The sequence below is a fragment of the Haliaeetus leucocephalus genome, unplaced genomic scaffold, assembly GCF_000737465.1.
Source record: "Haliaeetus leucocephalus isolate CR32 unplaced genomic scaffold, Haliaeetus_leucocephalus-4.0 Scaffold984, whole genome shotgun sequence".
NCBI lineage: Eukaryota > Metazoa > Chordata > Aves > Accipitriformes > Accipitridae > Haliaeetus > Haliaeetus leucocephalus.
This window is the reverse complement of record NW_010973420.1, coordinates 2846141-2866622: the sequence shown is the minus strand read 5'-3', so window position 1 is coordinate 2866622 and position 20482 is coordinate 2846141. Positions and strand designations below refer to the sequence as shown.

At 36.8% G+C, this 20482-nt stretch overlaps 1 protein-coding gene across 2 annotated transcripts in view; it reads right to left on the bottom strand.

Annotated features, from left to right (window-relative positions):
• VGLL4 (vestigial-like family member 4) overlaps nt 1-20338 on the bottom strand; it is a 90989-nt gene extending 70651 nt beyond the window's left edge. The window contains exons 1-2 of one of the 2 annotated variants that reach the window (XM_010584446.1): nt 19883-20338; nt 13461-13537 (exon numbers count right to left, since the gene is read on the bottom strand). In XM_010584446.1, coding sequence (XP_010582748.1) covers nt 13461-13524 — 64 coding nt within the window. In that variant the 5' untranslated portion in view covers nt 13525-13537; nt 19883-20338. The remainder of the gene's footprint in view (nt 1-13460; nt 13538-19882) is intronic. The other variant, XM_010584447.1, reaches the window with a different exon arrangement.
• Between the last annotated feature and the right edge of the window lie 144 nt (nt 20339-20482).

Genomic DNA, 20482 nt, shown 5'->3' with positions numbered 1-20482 from the left:
GGTATGATTGAAAGCAGAAAGATGGTAGCATTAATGTGATTGCATTAAGGTCAGTGGAACAGCTCGTAATACCACTATGCCCTATTTCTGAGAAGTAAAAAGAAAAATAACTTTAAAACAGACCTGCCAGATTATCGAAAGATCAGACAGACATATGCATGCAAATATGAACAGATGACCATAAAAAATAGCCTAGCTAGGGAGAGCTATATTGGAAGCACGTAAGAATAAAGGCAGCTAAATAAGATTCAAGTTGTTATTTCAGCATGACACTGTAGTTGTCACATGGGTGTACCAATTTGTTTGCTCCTTCTGTACCTACAGAAATGGAGATAGTAAGTTTTGAAAAGAGAATTAAATGAAGAAACACGGCAATTTTTGCCTTTCCTGCATGCAATAAAGTTCTTGAACCCTTCAGCAAAGCTGCTGGTTGAGAAACCAATATTGTGCAGGATTATTTTATTAAAGATTTTATTATTAGGGGTGATAAAATACTGAAATTTTTGTACAGTAGATTGACAAAACAGATACACATATGCCAAATGACACTGTAAATTACATCACGGAGTAAATACTCTTATTACTGAGCACCATAATAAGCATAGTAGTAATTCACACATGCAAGTCTACTGCATGTTCTTTCACATAATCCACAATCTATCTATGAAACAAAGTCACCAGATACTTGCAGGAATCCCAAAAGAGATTCACCATCCATATTACATTCCAGTACAGTTACACTAGATAGGCTGAACTGGCATGCTTCAGGTGTGCGAGCCAACAAGTAACTGTCCGTGGTTCAGGGAAAACTTCCCCTGAAATACACCTACTACAGACTTTGGCCGGGCACAAGATGGTAGTTCTGCTGTGGTAAAACAGATCTCCCGTTCCAACAGAGGAGCAAATTATGGCTCTCCCTGGAAATACATGATGGTACGAATGTTTCTAATTTTAAGAGCTAACAGTTTCCTGCTGAGCGCTTAAAATTTGCTGAAATTCATGCCTTCCTCTGATCTTCTGAGGGGCAGAATTTTCTTGCCACTTCCATTTTCAAGAATGGTGTTTGATTTCATTAACTGACCAATCTTCTGTGGCTGTTTTTAGCATCACAGATATGCATACCATACGTTTTGGATGGGAATTTAATTATGCATATTTTTCAATGTCTAGCACAGCCACACTTCTAGATAGTGCTGTAATACAAGTAAACATTACAAAAACACACTACTTAAACTGCAATGATTCTGCCTTAAACTATTCCGAATACCAACACGTTCTAATTATTCATATAAACTACTTCTTCTGACATTGTATTATCCTTTTAAAATATACTCTGCCAGTTGTTACAAAAGTGGGTATCATGAGATTTGGTTGAATAACTCAGGAAGTGAAAAAGAAATTCATGAAATGTCATTCCTGATGTCAAACTACATTCCAGTTCTTAACTATGTTGGCATGCTCTGGGAAGCAAGGAGCTGGTCTGGTCAGCAAGTTAAACTGACCTTTAAAGGCAAAACATCTGTTGAGAGTCATGAGAAGTTCAGGCAAACGGATTAAGGCAGCTGACCCACTGCCTCATGGAACCACAAGATGCTCATGTAACCACTTACTGCTATTAACTCTGATATGTCTACCAAGTACTTTATTCAGGAACAGTCAGACAGCTCAGAGGTTTCCATTGAGATTAGTTAACTATTATTCTACTAAAAAAAAACCAAAACAAAAACCACACCTATCTAGATTTTTGTAAAAAGGATGGACTGAAAATTTCCAAGTTGCTTTTCCTTTCCACAGAAAAAGACAGTAGAAAGCCCATTACCTTCCTTCATATTCAAACATTGAAAAATTACATTCTTAAGCCTAAGTTTCTCACATATTTTATTTAAGAGAACAATAATATTATTGATTTATAAAAAATTTATTAAGGACTACTATACATGTTAATACATTTAAAGCTAATTAACTATTCAACTATACTTCTAAATGTAGAGCTCATAGTTTTGAAATAATAGTTTGGTTAGGTAAATATGACAACACATAAAACAATATAATTATGGTAAATGCCAGCATTATACAATAAATATATCTGAAATTCTCACAAAGACTGAGGCCCCTGCACAGTAAGATCACGAATGTCAATCAAAGGCCAACACTGCTGAACTGTAACGTATTTGAAATCTAAATCACTGTTTGAAAACCGCTAGATTGTCTACTGATAACTGTGAGCATAAAAACTACTGAAAGGGGTCCTTAATTTATGTCAGAATTTGGAAGTGAGTTCAGAGGGGAAAGTAAAATTTTTGCATGTTTATATAATCAAATGCTTTCCAGGTCAGGCTAAGCAAGAGGTGCATTAAGATACAAAAACTGGAAAGAGAGACAGATGGAGCCATAGATGAACTGTCAGTCTTTTGCTATTATGAGCCAGATATATCCGGCTTTAAAGAAAGCAAATAAAGGCCAGAGATTTATAGTAATAAAGTTACAACTGTAATCCACAGATGTTTTCACACGAACCAAACAGACAACATGGGCATGACCCAGAAAATAAAAGCAGTTACTTCTATTGCCACAGTTTCAGGAAAATTAAGCCTAGCACATGTACTAAAATTATTCCATTTAAAACAAGAACACACAAAAGACTATTTCTGTCCAGCTAATGTTTACAATTTCTCGCTCTTACAAAGCAAATTTAATTCCAGTGTTATGAAAGTATTATCTCTTAATGCAATACTGTTGTAGTGGAGGGACAAAAATAGCCTTGTAATACAGTGTAGTGTTTTGGGGGACCTTTCAATGAATGTGTCATTAAGTTTAAAATCAGAAGGGGGGGGGGGGATCAGAGGAGAGCAATAAATCACTCTTCACTCTTCAATTTGCTAAATAACGAGCATTTCTCCTTTTTAAGCTTATGGATGACAGAAGTTTCTGTAGTTTATAGCTGCATAGCAGATTTGTAGCCAGAATTATGCTTACACAAGTAATTGATTTTTGGTTCAGCAGCAAAAGAGGGGAAAAATTAAAAGCAAGTAATTTTGGTGTTTGCTTCTTGGGGGAGAAATATGTTCTCTTCAGCCTGAAATAAAGTTTTGCTGCCTTTTTTTTTTCTTTTTTTTTTTTTCTTGATAGAACAAAAGGCATGAGTTAGTAAAACAGAGTGTGATAATTGACTGTATCCTCCTTTTATTTCATAAGCCATTAATTAGGACACTCATCTTGGACTGGAAAAACCCATGTTCAGATCTCTCCTCCTTCAGGTCAGAATTTGAATGGCATACCATAAATAAAGTCTGGGTTTCCAGCAAGAGAAAAGAAAATACCAAGCATATGCCCATTAACTAAGAATTTGCATATCTCTATTTACAACAGAACTGTAAATATTTTATGATCACTTCACTAAAGACTGTATAACTGAAAAAGGAGTAAAGATTATATAGGACCACTTCAATTTTAACACTACACTGCTTCTAAAAGAATTGACTTTACAACATTAATACTGTTTTAAGATACTGTATGCATATGAAAACTGTGTATTTAACTAAACCCACCTTTTTTTCAACATAGGGTTTTTAAAACCCTAACTGAACACAAAGTTTACTCAGTCCTCCCTTCTTAAATATAATCTTTTCATTTGCTTACAGAAAAAGGTACCTCTAGATTTGCCTGCCTGCATAAACAAAACTAAGAATTGCTACATTGCACCAAAGACATTTTCTTTCCCAAAAAGCCCTGCTTTGCCATCTGGAAAATGAATTACAGTCACTCCAGAATGTATGGCATCTGGTGGGTAGAACCTGAGCAACGGGAGGGACAGCATGGCTATCAGCAAGAGGCAACAAGGAAGCTGTAAAGCACTCTGCTTCTAACCCTCCCAGACACGCGGATAAAGTGTCGAAATAAGTACCCTCAAAAACAATTAAATAAGGAAAAGTAGATAAACAGTAGTAAATATGCTGGATCCAAAACTTGGAACTCATTTCCTCTTACGAATTCTGCCCCATATGAACACTGGCTTTTCATGTGTGACACTGGCATTTCCAAGCTTGTCCTGATTTTCTGTGCTCTTAAAGATGTGGAAAGAACATCCGGGGAAAGTACCCTGCCTTTCACAAGTCAGCCTGCAGCATTTCTAATTAAGGAAGAACCTTCCCCCCTCACAAATGAAATAAGCCAAATAATATTTACCACATGAAGAATGGCCAGATTTTCACATGCTAGTATATTCTGCCTAGCTGTAAAAACCAGTCCATTTATGTACTTTCAGTCATCGCCAGAAAACTTAACAGACTAAACCTAATGACTGAATAATTTCCCTGCATTGTTTCAAAATTCAGGATATAACAAATATAGGTTATTGTAAAATAGACAAATTGAGCACAAAGTCCCAAGGATAGCATTTCAGAAACTACAATCATTTAGAAGCGTGTGCATTGACAAGTTCCATACGGTTATGTATGTGCTATCACACTTAACAATATGGTATTCAGTCAGCTGCAATTTTCAGAGCAATGGTTGGTATCTGATGACAAATTCCATTCTAGCAAGAAGATTCCTTCCCCTCCATTTGCCAAACAACATTTAAAGAGATGGTATTTCTGTAAACATCATTTACTTGGAGGTAATGCCGCCGATCACTGCAAATATTTTATCACCAATTAGCTAAGAAGGATTCAGAAAGAAAAGACATATTGTCTGGCTCAGGAACTCTGAGCAGCCTATTTCCTGAGCTAGTGCAGCTTGGGTAGAAACATCTGGTATGTTGAAGGATGCTACGACATGTTTACAGACTGTAAGCAGCTGAACCTCTTGCAAATGTTTTTTTAAAATTAATTCAAAAAAAATGTTTAGACACTTTTGTTCCTGAAGGCATTACCATCACTCCACTGATTATGCTAATGGTGTTCTGCTATTAAAATACATGTAGGCGCCAAGCAGACAATTGCCCCATTTTCCAGCCTATTTAACAAGTTGAAAACATAACTCTACTCATTCTTTATTTCCTTGCTACAACAAACTTTGAGAAAAAAGGGGCAAAGCTTTCTGGAGGTAAGATTTTTTTTTTTTTTTTTTTTAAATAAAACAAAACAACCAGTTATCCTATTTAACATTCCTACTTTCAAGAAAACCCTAAAAATGATGAAATGGCCCTGACACCATTTACAGGAAGCTACCCTGTGAAACACTGAGGAATACAAACAGCTAAAGGGTTTTGAAAGACAAAAAGCAAAAGGTCAGGAATTCAGCCATTCAGGTATTTTACTAAAACATAGATTAACTGATATTTAAAACAGAGAAGGTAGTATTGTCTAGTCTGTATGGGTTCATAAATTTAAAAGAACACCACTATGCATGTTATTAGTCATAGAGTTTTATTATTTAAAGTTTTTGGTATTCATACAGCAACAACAGATGATTCAGGCTGCATCTTAATGATCGAAACACATATGTTTCTCCATCACATTATTACTAAACTGAAACATCAGACTTCCATATTTTTCCCCCTTCCAGTAAAAAAAAAAAAAAAAAAAAAAAGGATGATTTATGCCACAGATTCCACTCCAAAACTAACAGGACTCCCCCTCTTCCCCTACCATTGATCAAACGTTATACAAATGACGAGCTGACAAATCTATTTTTAACACCTCTCATAGCTGTTGAGGGATTACAAATGTAGATCTTTTGCTGATACTGCTGCTTAGAAATCAGCTTTTCCTCCAGAAAACTTAAGTTTCTCTTTTGCTAGACGTCACAGATAAGCTCTGACTACAAGAACAGTTGCTAATTCATAAAAGCTATTCAATTACTTCACTGCGCATTAATTTCTGCAATTAAAGAATTCAGTCTATTACACTGAGTTGCAGAACACCAAAGTCTAACCATATGTCTAATTTTCAAGACCTAACTCTTTGTCTATATCAAATATCTGCCTCTTCTCTGAACCAACAGACATATTCATCCTATCACCAGCCTGGAAGAAAGACAACCAAATCAGTATTTTAATTTACCATAAAAGAAGAAACAAACCGCCATATGGAGAGTCCACTTACTTTCATATGAGAAATAATCACGAAGCACTTCTTACCCTCCTTTCAACCCAATAAGGGAAAAGTCTTCTGAAGAAGTCAGGTTCTAAATGAAAGGCCACACTGGGTTGGTTAATAAGAGACATCCAAGAACTGACAAACCCTGATTAAAAATCCCCAAACTTTGAGAGCACTGAAGAACAACATGCACGCAAAATACTGTTAAATTTATTTACAGAATGCAAAAGAAATATCTGGGTTAATGTGGTTGCGTTGCTCTCAACCTAGCCAAGTAGGATTTCAGCAAGTATTGTCCTAAAAATTAAAAAGTAGGAGGTTAACATCAAAAATGACTCCTCCATTTACTGGAGGAGTCCTGAAAGTCATAGGAAGCAAGATTTTTAGTAGAAGCATCACATACACCCTTTTCATTATAAGGGAGATTTTTATCTAGCCTACATTGGGAAAAAACAAGGCAGTGATTTAGTCAGCCCTGCTGGCAATGGTATCTTAAGGTTATCTATAATGACTGCCAGCTTGCCCAGGTAAACAGAAACTAGCATGATACTCTTAAAAGCAAAGCATTTCTTAAGGATAGTTGCCCTATGAGCAATTTTATGGCGCAGCTATGAACTACTGTAAAAGACAATAACCAATTTATTTGCTGAATACTCCCAAAGTGACAAGCAGAAAAGGAGCACTGCCTACCCACTGAGCTCCACTTCCACAGTAGCAACAGCGTCGACGGCATCAAACTCTGCTAGGACTTTTTTGCCAAGTTGCTTTGCACGCCAATAGAGCTTAGGGTTCAAAAGAAGCGATGGCATTAGCAGTGTGGTGAATAAGGTGCTACGACTAGGAATCGGGAAACGCAGGTTTCCGTCTCTGCTTCTGACTCGCTGGCTGATCAGAAGCCGCCCCAAACGAGAGCGGTGGTGCTCTGCCTCCTGCCCCCGACGGTCCGTCCTGGGAACAGGGACCACCTTCTCTTATGTCTTTGTACGGCACCAAGTACTACAGGCAACGTTAACATTCTCAACGTTGTTACAGTGAAAAAAATAATCACAAACTACAGAAATAACGGCAAAACAAAGAACACAGAGAAGTGCTGATGTACTAAACTATTAAGTGCATTATACCTATTACTGGGGACACAAAATGAAGAATTCTACCACTAAGGGAAAACAGTTTACCATCTAACAGTCTATAGGAGAATTGAGGTTCAGTACACGAACATATTTTAGATTTCAAAAGAACTCTAAACATGCTCCAGGTTGCCCTTATTGAACCAATTTGATTCCCTTCCACCCCTAAAACAAACGTTCCATAAATGAGAAGTAATACTGAAGTATCTCTCAACTACAACATGCAGCTAAGACTTTCTCCGTTCGTTTCTTTGTTACAAGATTTGCTATTTTGGACATATATGTGCAAATAAAAATACAAAGGCCAAGTCATATGACAAGATTATGTTCTATTATAAATGTTTCATCTTGTTCTAAGTAATACTTTGCTATACAATATGTATCATTCTTACTACAAGCATGCATCATTCCTCCCAGTTCTACCCAGAATGGGGTGAACTTGTGAACAGAAAAGAAAGAGGGACTGTGACGTGATACTACTATGTCACTTCTGTGTAAAAATGCTGTCACTGTTTCCCATTTTTCTGAAGCAGATGAATCTCTAGGGAGAAAAAAAAAAGAAAAAAAAAAGAAACAAACCCCAAAACAACCCACAAAAAAACCAACCCCAAGAAAACCCCCAAAGCCCCCCCAAAAGCTAACCTCAAATGAAACTGATCGTTGAGACTGTCTTCGTACTAATTGCATTCATATAGCAAGTTCCATGCAATTCCTTTAGTCAGCCAAAAAACCTTCAGGATCTCAAATATTTCCAGTGCTGATTTAAGTGTTCACAGAGTAGGCTGGAAGCTATTTAAAACTCTGCAAACATTGATATTAAAACCTGCCTTAGGCTCACTGCTCATAATTTGCTATAAATTTACAAAACAAACAGTAGTGTAGGTGAAAAGTCCTGGTGATGCTAGAAATACTTCATCATTAATATATTCAACACAAATAGCAACATTCAAGTCTAATTCTACTATAAACATTGCTTGCTTTGTATTTAAAGACAATAAGCTTATAGAGTCATCATCTTCTTCAACAGTGTTAAAAAACAGTAAATTATTCTCAACTCAGCCTTAAAGTAATATCTTTTTAAGATCAGCTATCCAAAACAACTCATTGTTGCATATTTATTAATTATGAGATGGTAGCCAGCACAAAATTGATTCTCCTAACTGAACTGATTGATATGAGTGAAAAACAGTAAAAACTGATTTGTAGGTCTTGTCTACATGAGGACTTTATTACTAAATAGATTAGGGCAGGGATTTTAAAGCACAATAATTCTTCTGTACTAGAAATATCAACTGTATGTTCTAGCTTAATTATTTGAAGTGGATTAAACTAAACCACATAAAAGAAACTGCTGCCAAACAATAATAGTGTTCACAGGCAAGAAGTGTAGAATAGCAGTTCTAGGCTTCCACGCGTAAAAGGATGATGCATGCGACTGATGGTACATGTGCAAGAAGCATGGCTTGATCAAAGATGACTTTTTTTTTTTTTAAATGTAGCCCTGTATCAGTTTTTCAAAACATAAATCAAGACTGAACAGGTATGGAATTGGTACAATGCATTAGAATGCAAAGCTATTACCCAGGACTTTATTGTGCCATTTATTGGCTGTTTCCAAGCCTTTCATTTCCTTGTGGAAGTGTATGTTCTTCTGTTTGCCAGCAACAGACTTTTCACTACATTACTCTGAGAGAGTGAGAAACAACATGTTTTTTCTCATTCATTCCCATATTCTTAAACTGGACTTGCATATTGGAGGGAAGTGTTAAGTAAAGTGTTACTATAAAATCAGCACAGTGCTTTCAACACACCCTGCAAGTGCAACTCCTTTTCCACATCTTCCTTCACTATTTTCCTCAATAACAAGATTATGCTTTTCAAACATTGTTTATAACTGAAAGACCAGTTCCCAAACCCCTTTATATGAGATAAATACAAAATTATAATCCTCCTTAATGTTTGAACACTTGCTGTTCAACACAGTTAAAGGAAAAAAACCTGTACTTTCAGTAACTCTCTGCCTTCACTTAAAATACTACCAGCTTATACTGTGGCCTTCTAAAAATAGCCAGCTTGAATCCTGAATGTATGGGAAACCAGTACAACCCCAGTAAGAACAGTATAGGAAACAAAGAGGAATGGAAGAGTAATGAGTAGTATCAAGCATCTAATTGTAAACTTGATTTTTGCACTTGTACAATAACCTACATTCAATATGGTTTCCAGCCATGATAACGTTAAAAAGACAGCGTACATACACAGGTGTTACAAATGTTCACTTCATATAAAGCCCACTTCTGAAGCACTGAAAAAAACCCCAGCAAAACCTTACAGATGCCACTTACAGATAAAATAGTTGCACATTACCTACTCTGGCACTGAACGGCTGCTCATAAACAGCACAGACTTCCAACATCCCTTCCCTTCGCTATTGACAAGTAAGCCGTTAGTGACAAGCCTTCAAAATGACTGGCTAATAATTACATCATTGTATGCTCTCCTTCCACTGAAATGGAAGACCAAGTTTGGACAATAAGTAAACAATGAACTCCATTAGGAAATATCTTTATCCTCTCCTTTAACTGCTACCACCTCTAAAGGAGTGTCTGTCTGCTTTTGTTCAGCGTTTTTTGTTTTGTTGGGTTTTTTTTTTAAGTCCAGATCCACTAGACCATAAGCTTAAATAATTGCTTACATCACAGTGGTAGTCATTACAAATACAAAATTACAAGAATCATTTCTTCTCCATAATTAATCATTTCCATGACACAGTAGTTAACCAAATGTGTTTCATAAATTTTCTTTGATAACAAGTGCAGAATGATTTAAACCGGGAGCTGTTGAAACATAGTGTAGTTCATGAAATAAAACAGAGATGCAACCAAAAGCAACATATAGTGCTAACATATCACTGAAGGTCAACCCTACTGACATAGGTGCAGCTGCAAAGAAAACCAAACCAAACTAAAAAAAACCCAGGGTCCTATTTAAGAAACAAATAACCATTCTGGGAAATCTACATAGGCATACATCTCATTCATTTCTTTAAATGTATTTGTTTTAAAGAGTGTGATTTGTGTGTACACTAAGACACTTCTAGATTACTTGACACTGCAGCGAGTGCCCACAGAGGTAAGAGGATCCTTCCTGTTAGAAAGAATTAAATTCATAAATACTGGTAATATTCCTCCTCTCAGTATACCCAGACAAACAAGAAAATTAAATACCTACCAGCTTCAGACAATAAACTTTGTTTTTTAACAAGAACCTGTTTTTGCACCACTTGGATTCAGTAAATGCACTTGAAGGCTGTTGATTTATATAAATTGGTTTGAAGTTGAGATTGAGATGGGATTAAAGCATATTGGGTTGTGAAAGTTTGCAATTTAAGATGTCTGCAAGAGGATTGAGGGTTTGTGTACAAATAGTACTAACACTTTCAAGAAAAGAAGTAGGGAAAATTATTGATGTGTATGAATAAGAGACCACTAACAACTTCAGCTAGCTTTATACCTTGTGTAGGAGCATACACAGTCTAACTTCAAAAATATTTTATATGCATTGTGCATATACTTCTCACACCAGATGACAGAGAAGAGTTACGACTACCTTTATTTTTCTTATAAAACCTGTAATAGTAAACTACTTTGAAGAAAAATAATTTTGAGATATTATAGTTAAAACGGGTATCTTAATTGCTTAAAATCGTCTTTAAAAAGTGGTAAATTAGCAGGTTTCAACTCTTACATGGCATATAGCTTAGATGAGAATATTTGAGGTGAGTTGAATTGTCTTAACAAGTAGATTTATTGTTTCACTATTGGAATCTAACCACTAGTTACTTGGTAGCATTGTCGTGTCAAGATAGCATATAGCAACATTTCCTTTGCTCTCCATTCAAAAAATAGGATAACATTTTGACCACGAACTGTGCAAAGGGCATCAGGAGTTACCCGTTAGACAAATTTATATACCAGCACAAAAATAAAAGACCCACGGTAAGACAGAAATATTTCAGAAATCAAATTAACCTGAAATCCTTATTCAAAACTTTGGAAGCAGGAGACTTCATGATATCATTAGAAATGTCAAAAAGAACCCATTGGATTTTTTTTCCAATGAATCAAAAATAAAATTACCTGCATGTAATACTTAAATACAAGAAACCGAAATGAATTCAGTAGTTTGTTCAGATACCAAGTATCTGAAAGTAATCTGATTTAAAGGGGGAAAAAAAAAAAAAGAAAAGAAAGAAATTATTGCACTCCTGGTCATGACTGGAGTATTAGAAACTCTATGTAGAATTCTACATGTTGGACTAAGTGAATAGGGGATACAGAAACACAGACAGGACCACCGCTAGAACTCCAGGAGCAGCACGCTAGGCACTTTACTGGAAAGTTCAAGGATAATTTCTAAATTCAAGATTAAGACTAATCTCAAGCTGTTAGTATCCACTCTGCAACACAGAGTGAAGTCTGGCTGGTGCCGTTCCCACAAAAGCTGACACAAAAAAGTACAAGTTCAGTGACTGGTCTGGACTACTCATTTCTTCCTTTTAGCCGCTTTTCATACTACAGCATTCTTGGTGTGCAATACGCACAGCAACAGGACAAACTGAGAGACAGCATAAGTTAGAAGCTGCAGAGTGGCAGAAATCTAATTAAGTCTAAGTGGTAAAACTAAAGGAATGTAAATTAGAACCAGATACATATCAGCTTCCTCCCATGCAAGTTGCACTAAATCAGACTTCCTCTGGATTCTCTAAATTCAGCCCAACATTCCTACCGTGTGGAACTCAAAATCAAACTAGAGTCCTAGGCAATAGTTAAACAAAAAGAATGCACTTCAGCTTAAGAAAATTGACAATACATATTCAAAATCTATTTAAAAAAATGTAGTCAAAAGAAAATAGGTTAAGCTTTTGCCTCTTCTACACATATACATTAGTTTACAAGAGAAATCCCCCCAGGCCAAAATCACGGTTGAAATTATTTCCTCAAGGATTTCCACTGTTGTTCATTTTACCAGTAATAGTCAATAACTGCAGAAATCAACCAGATCTTCCTACTACAGTGGGATCTGTAAAAAATTGGTACTTATCCAGTAGCAAGGTGAACATGAAAGAACAGCAAAACCAATATTCATTATAAAGCTAAGAGCCAGTAATACAGAAGAGCTCATCAGGGTATGAAACCTTCATTTTACGAACTTCTGAAAGAGCGAGCTACTGTTATCTTGACGATTTGAAAATACAGAAAAATTCTGGGACTTGTCCAAATACACTGTTTGTTTACTGTGCAGTTACTTTAGTAAGTTGATTAGCGACAGCAGTAAATCAATTATTTTATTCAACATTCAAGGCAACTACTTTTCAAAAAATAAATACAGAATAAAGGAACAAAGACCAAAAGAAGAAAAGCTGAATTCATCTTAAAGGGTGATTTTATGCCCAGAAGCTACACACAAAAGCAGTTTGAAATCCAAAATACAATTTTTCTAGTTAGCATCTATTCAGGTTGATACTCAAGATGCATACACTTCCTGAGTGCTTACACTACCCGGGAAAAAAACTGACAAAGACATTTATTACTAAGCATGCAGGTAACAATCTGATCTACAAAGTAGCACTGCAATTTGGCAGAATTGAAAATATTATTCTAACATTAGTTAACCCATCTTAAGTGCTTGTTGTCAACGTTAAAAGCAAAAATATTACCCAAATTATTGGCAACATGAGCCTCTGTAGCTGCAACTGACATCATTTACTATGTCGAAATACTGTACTCACCGTTTAGTAGCAGTGAAAGGAAAATAAAGTGCTCATTACTAATGACAACAGTCTACCTCTTATTTTTTATGAACTGAAAAGGAATCATTGCAGCACACTCATGCCCACCCAGTTATGTATTCTTAAATGAGAACAGGTCTAACTGGTATTATTAGGGAGCTTGGGTTCTCAGATCATCCTTAGTTTGACAGCAGTTCCCTTACAACTTTTTGTCTACTAACAATGCAAATGAAATTGGGAGAAGATGGGCACCTTTATATGCATTAAGCACATTTTCAAAATAACAGGAATAATTCTCTCTTGCGTAGTAACCAATTAAAATGCAACATACTGGTTTTGCGCCCGAGGAGACAACCTTTGAAGGGCTTCTGAAGACATTTTTCTACATGTCTTAGATTCAGTAAAATGCAAAGATCGATAAAACCAGCATCTAGGCCGATATATAGTGCAAACATAAAGCATCTGGATCCAACAAAGCAGAGAACTAAATTTCAGACTTACGTTTCTCATCATCAGCATGTACTAGAGATGCTGCTCTCGACAAAACATCCAATGGAGTCTCCATTCCTCTCTGGATCCTAGAAAATTCAGAGCCAAAGTTTCAAAGAGTAAACTCACAGAGCCCTTACCACCACATACTGGGTGGTATGCCGCTTTTTCATAGCATACACGCGTCAGGTTTTACAGAAGGAAGTAGTAATGAACAAGAGTATGACAGCAGATAAAGAATCAAAAATCCACATTTCTGCTGCTATTTTCATGTTATACCAGCACAGGATTTGTTAAAACTAAGTCATTGCTGAAAACAAGGGAACACTGGAATTAGCTGTCTCACCAACTACTCATCCAAAACAAACCAGACTACCGAATTCTCAAGTACCTGACTGAAACTGATGACTGCTGCTCACATATGTTGCAACAGGGTTATCTGCTATATGTTACATTCTAAGCCTTTTTGCCTCCCACATGCCAGCCTTCCATCCCAATAAATAGCTACTTCAGACAATATCCAAAGATGCAACTCATCTGAAGGGAAGACGACAGCTGGCCTGACTACCTACATGAGCCTAAGATTGCTTTAGATCCATAGTATTCAATAAACTCCATACTCTCCTATGCCCAAAATAGAATCATCCAAAGTTTATAAGCCACTAAGACATTTTCTTACTTGTTAACATATAGTCAAACACTGGGCATAAGTATATATAACAACGCAGACAGAAAACTTGTATAATCATAATCACACCTCAGTAGCTGCTTTTCCCCCCTTACACACATAATTACACGTAATTCCCATACATGAAAAATTAACACCATCACATAAAAACACACATTTCAGCACTATACTAAGCAACAAACTCTCCCATAAAAAAAAAATAATTGTATTACAGCTTACGTAAGCCTCTCAAAGCTTCACATGAATGGCTTCAAAACTAAAAAAAAGAAGTTCCAGTATGAAATTCCAAAAGATATGAAAGGGAAAGAAGGGAAGAGAGTAACATGTTATCAAGATGCTTTTGTTAAAACCCCAATAACTTATATGTGTTTTTAAGTAAGAAGGCAGCAGCGTAGACAGAACTGTTAAGAAAACAAATGGAGAAAGAGAGGAAAGCCAGGACTGCTAACAATTCCGTGGTTTTTTTTCCCCACAAAACTAGCATGCTATTCTGTCATAAGAACTGTTTACTGTAACTTACTTTACAGTATGAGCTTAAAAAAAAAAAAGGTAGCGGCAACTACAGAAATCTCAAACACATGTACATAGACTTAACAACAAGCATATGTTTGTGAAGCAATTTCCTTGACTTTGCACTATAAATAATAAACCTCTCTATCCTCCCTCCCTCCTCCTACATAATGTCAAAGACTTTAAAGCTAATCAAAGATTTTAAAGCATAAGAAAAAGGATTTTTAAAGTATTTTTAAGTTTAAAAAAACATTTTTTCAATGAAGAATTAAATCCAGTCTTGCTTCCATAGATCTGTGCAAGAAGAGACATATGTGAAATAACTAAGTATAGCACTTGAGGATGAAAACATGCATTCTCCCTCCGTCAGAATCAGTTTTTGTTCAAGAACAGTATTTTAACTAAACTTATAAAATCAGTTAACTCTTTGAATGAAAGAGAGTACATGTGGGCAAGAGGTTTTAGAAAACAAGATCTTAGATTCTTATTTTACTAAGTCTTCATTAAATATTTCTTTATATCACATTTGGCCACACTCTCTTCCAAATCAAAACAAAGATTTGGAATAGAGTGTTCAGTAAAGAAGCCTTCAGCATCGTTCCACTTTGATCCCGTAGACCCTGATGCTTGGTTTCTTTCCTGCTTTTTGTTTTCTTGGAGTTTAAAATAGCACCACTTTATTTCTCCCCAGACTGTTGATTACTGACCCTCTTGCACAAATTCCTCTAACAGGTGAAAATTCAGTTAGAAAAAAGATTAAAATATGTCTGATCAGAAGATGCAGCTACACCAAACTGATGGCTAACTCATGATTTAGTACTAACCAGCTTTGTCCTAAATTTCAAAGACAGCAATACAAAGCTTTTTGGTCAACTCTTTAGAAAAACCCTCTTGACAAAGAGCAACGCAAAGGATGTTAAGATGTCTTTTATTGAAAACAAATTGCTGTTTTCTTTAAGTTTTTCAGTAATTTTCAAATAATGGGAGTAGCAGATGCCCAATCCCTTTCCGGAACATGCTCCTAGTAAGAGAATTAGCCAGTGACAGAAGTCCACATTGAGAGAAGGAAACAGGAACCAAGTCTTAATTCTATTCAGGAAATTAGACACTTTTAAAAACAACTTCACTACAACTGGCCTCAATATAGTTTTGTAGCTTTGCATATTATTAAAGTTCATATCATGAGAGAGCTGCAGAAGTGTTTCTCTCACAGTTAAGGCCTTGTGACGAATGTTGTGCCCATTGAAGAGCTTCTTTGAAGGGATGCTGTTAATACAGAGATCTGCAAATTTCAGGGTGCAATGCCATATATGCTCTGATTTTTTAAACATGCTGAACAAATTTACAGTGATGAAAATTACCTTCAAGGAGCTATAAACTTCCAGATTATTTTTCAAACAGTATGAAATCCCTCTATCTCTAAATTAAACTAACAGGTCAGGGATAACAGTTCAGGAAAGAAATAAAGATTGTCTACGAGAATGAGAGAGGAGGAATCTTCTCTTAGACAGTTCAAAGCTTAAAAACCTAATTCCATCTCAGCAAGGACAGCAACTGCTACAGCTACTCCAAAGTAGCCTTCAAAGAACAGCCTGGTCATCCTCAGAAGGAGTCATGTTTCAGAAATGAAAGAATCGTTCAATTTCCAGGGTTCTGACAAAAAAAAAAACCAGTTAAAAAGCAGGCTTCTGGTAAAAGCCAGCTAAGTCTCTGTATGACACAGAAACCTGTCTATCCAGCAGAAACTAACCTGAAACAAAGTTTAATTTTTATAAGTATCCCTGTCAAAAACCAACTCTCTAGCCTATATGCAAGTATTGCTCTATACCCAGATCTCATAAGGGAAAACAAGTGACTAGCAAAGTACAAGTATACAAACTTAACTTCCTCTGGATAGATTGGATTTAAACACTATGGAAACAGTTTCATAAGTATCCTACTGCTTACAAAATCTTAACTGCTAGAGTCAAAGAGAGACAAGCCAAAAGCACTTTTACAAGCGCTCAAGATATTGTTATCTACCATAATTTCAAATACTAGTTTAATATCTTACTCAGTCCTTTTATTTATCAGTTACTGCTTCCACTCAACATTCCCCTAGCCTCTCATGTCACCTACATTGGCAGCGAAGAAACATTCTGAAAAACAGTGAAGACACAGAATGTAAAATCATAAAGGTACAATGTCTGAAAGACAAGTTACTAAACACTGATCCACTAGTAAGTTTTTTTTTTTTATGCAACACTTGAAGAACACAACACCCATTAGTGTAACGAAACAGCACATTACTTTCCCTCTCCTTTTCAAGCTTTTGCAAATTCCATGCGCATATGAAGTACTCTCAGCTTTGCAAAGACCCGCTAATGTTTTTTGGAAGACTACAGAGAAATTAAAGCTTTTGAAAATGAACAGTTAAGTGATTTCATGAATTTATACAGCACCTTCCAAGCATCAGGGAAAGCACATGGGGGGAAAAAAAACCAAACCTGAAGTTGCTTGTTTGAAACTTAAGTAAACAGGCAGTAGAGAAACCGGCACCAGAGACTAACTGCAGACTGAACAATGAGACATTTATTCAGTCCCACGAAAGTTATTATTCACAGTGGGGTATGTCAGGAAAGATTTGAAATAAAGAGAAGAACTTTATATAGGATTTTTAAAAAAGGGGCAATAGCAAAGGGACAGAAGAGAATGAGAAACATGGGAAGACTATGTTTGAGGCAGTAATCTTCATTATGGAGATAAGATGGCTTTCATCTAGAACGGATCTTAACTAGTACCTGAAGTAACAAGTTAGATGACAGAAACAAGGAAAAAGTTAGGTGATGAGAACAAAAGGCCTGTACAAAAGACATGCTGTGCAGATAAGAAAAATCAGAAGAATTCAGACACAGTTTGGACACATAGATCTAAAGAGAGGTCACAGTCATAAAGATACTCGGATAACAGGTCTGACTGACAAACAGAATAGTGGCACAGCCAACAGCCATTGCAAACACATTAATAAGAAACGTCTGAAAGCAGACACTAGTAAGAGGTGTCTCTTAAACCTGTTGAGGGTGAACTAGAGATAGGCATCTACACGATGCCAAGGAGAGAGAAAGGCTGAACCTTTCAATGATGTAGAGAAAATTCTGGTACTTGCATTTCACTTGTCTGGTGAAATTACAGAGATAAGGTTGGAGGGAGAAGAAGTGGAGTAATAAACAAAGACCATTATAACAAAATGTGAAAGAAGAATAAGACACTCGAGAAACAATCACAAGTGAGGACTAAAGTGAAGTAACTGTAGATAAACCCCAAGTATAGGGAAAACAAGATTAATCGAAGAGCAGGGTCAAATAGATCAAAAGCAGCTCACACCTAGGAAGACACAGGCACAGCACTTCCTGGTCAAATTCATAACCAGAAAGTACCTAGAGAAAGAGACTCCGGCTGATTTCAATGGAAGAAAGCTAAACCGAAGAGGAAATCCAGACAGAACTTATCAGCACAATCAATAAGTCTACAGAGGAAAGGAAGATAAAGCAGCAGTCTGATGTAAACTACGTCAACATCTTTTATTTTTTAAGATAGGAGAGAGTAAAGCATATTTGTACTGTGAATGAGAATAACGATAAGCACATTGTATTCAATATGTGTTCTCAATAGCCACAATACATTTAAATTTCTTCAGCTGCACTTAGATCAGAGCTTCTACTTGTGGATACATAAATCCTGTGTTGAGATACCCATGCAAAACGTTAACCCTAAGTGCTCAGAGTTTAGATTGTGATTACCATGTAGCACTGATCAGCCTTCTGCATTTACAACTGACAGTCTTCAGAGTGAGTTCAGGCTACTTGGCCAAAAACATCGAAATACCAATTTTTTTTTCTTTTTTTTTTAATGTATTTATTCAGCACTTTCGGGGTTTTTTTACCATGCTTGTTTTGCATGTGGAAAATGTGTTTGAACAGGCAAATCTTCAAACAGAAACAACTTAACAATTTATCACACAGAAAATTATAAGCGTAAAGCACAGCTTTGGCATTTTACCTTGTGTGTTTTGTTTTCTTTTTTGCGTAAATCCTCCTTAACAAGGTAACATTCTAAAAAGAAAGCTATAAGCAATGGTATTTGAATTAAAAGCTAACAAACATCAGAAATTAAAGGTGTAAAAGTCTAACCTGACCATGTCTTGTATCTACAAGATCGCTCAAGTCCATTCTACGTGTTATACATTCTGCTGCAAACATATTATGAAACATCTAACCACAGTAAAAATAACTGAACCGAAACTACCTTTTATAACAGAAAACTTTCAAATATATCTGAAAGTAAACACATTAACCACCTCAGTGTCTCCATATTGTTTTAGTTATCAAAGCCACATATATTTAAACAAGAACCTCCTGATGCTTCATAACATGAATGCGCTTCTTCGGTTAACATGCCCCAAAGGTCTGTACCAATGATTTTCTATCCTGGTTTAGTTACTGGCCGTATTTTATACTACCAGACCGTCAGATCTACGCCTTTCAGCACCACTTCTGGGTGCTCATCACTTAGGCACTGGCCTAATTCCTACTCTAAGGTGGGTGTAAAAGCTACGTGGTAGCATTCATCTCACCGAGCTGTTGCTGGGCAGAAATAAGGAAGGTTAGCAACACAGCACCCTGCACCGCAACACCCTGTCCCCATTCCCCACAGCGCACATTGGAGATGCTGGCGATTCAGCAACAACTGTGTCAGCCCGGTAGTTTGCTTCAAAAAACAATGCAAACGCACGGCGTAGACGCACCCGAATTCTACCAAGAGCCTAATGGGCCAGATCTGTGCTTTATTTGGGACTGAAAGTAGTTCTCGTAACTGATCGCAAAAAGCCTCACAGCCGGATCCCAGGTATCGAGGTTATAACTGGCGTATCAACGAGAAGAGCAAGAGATGTAGGGAATTTAAGCAAAACACGCTCTACATCAGAAATACCCTCACAAGTAGGCAGATAGGAAAATACAAATAAAGACCAAGAAGTTTGGAGAAGAGCCCTAAAAAAAGTTTATGTATTATGAAGGCAGGAGAGGCAGATTGCTACCAGGCTTTTTCCAGTTTTGGATCTAAGCGTTCTTCTTAATATCACTGCCTGCAAAGAGAATTTCACTCAGGTTTCACAACCTACAGTTTGCTCCTTTATGAGGAATGCTCTTTAAACAACTCCCTCTTCTAAAGTTAGAAAAAATCTGATCAGATAATTTACCCTGCAGAAGTTGTCCTGGAGCTCTTGGTCAGTCAGCCCTCTCTGGTTTAATTAAAAAACATCTATTATTTCTTGTTTCTGATAATCCTGAAGCACCAACGGAGTAAAAAGGAAGTGAACTGGCTTCGTGGTTTCTCAAGTGTCAGTGGAAACGGTTGTTAAATTCCCATTCATCACACTTTCAGAAAAAGGGTGAACTGGTGTCACGTGCAGTCAGCTCGACTCAAAATTAATTACTTCTGATTACATCTGGGAAACATAAAGCCAGCTCGACTGAGCAGACTGCCGCTGAACTGCTAAAGATCAAAATAAAATAATTAAAAAAAATCCCTACAAAGGGAATGCACTAGATGCAGAGTCAAAAGCCTTAACTGTGCCCTCCGGACCCATCCTAGAGGATTTCACCACAGGAGCCTCCGCCACTGACGAAGTTCCAGGGATTTCCCCTGTAAGAAACAGACGCCCCGTTGTGGATGTAAGATGGCAGTGTCCAAAGGCGCCCTGCTCGCTCCTACGGCTCCGAAACGACCCTCCGGGCAGGCCCTCACGGCAGGACCGGCCCCTAACGCCCACCCTTCGCGGCACCCCGGCCCGCGGGGG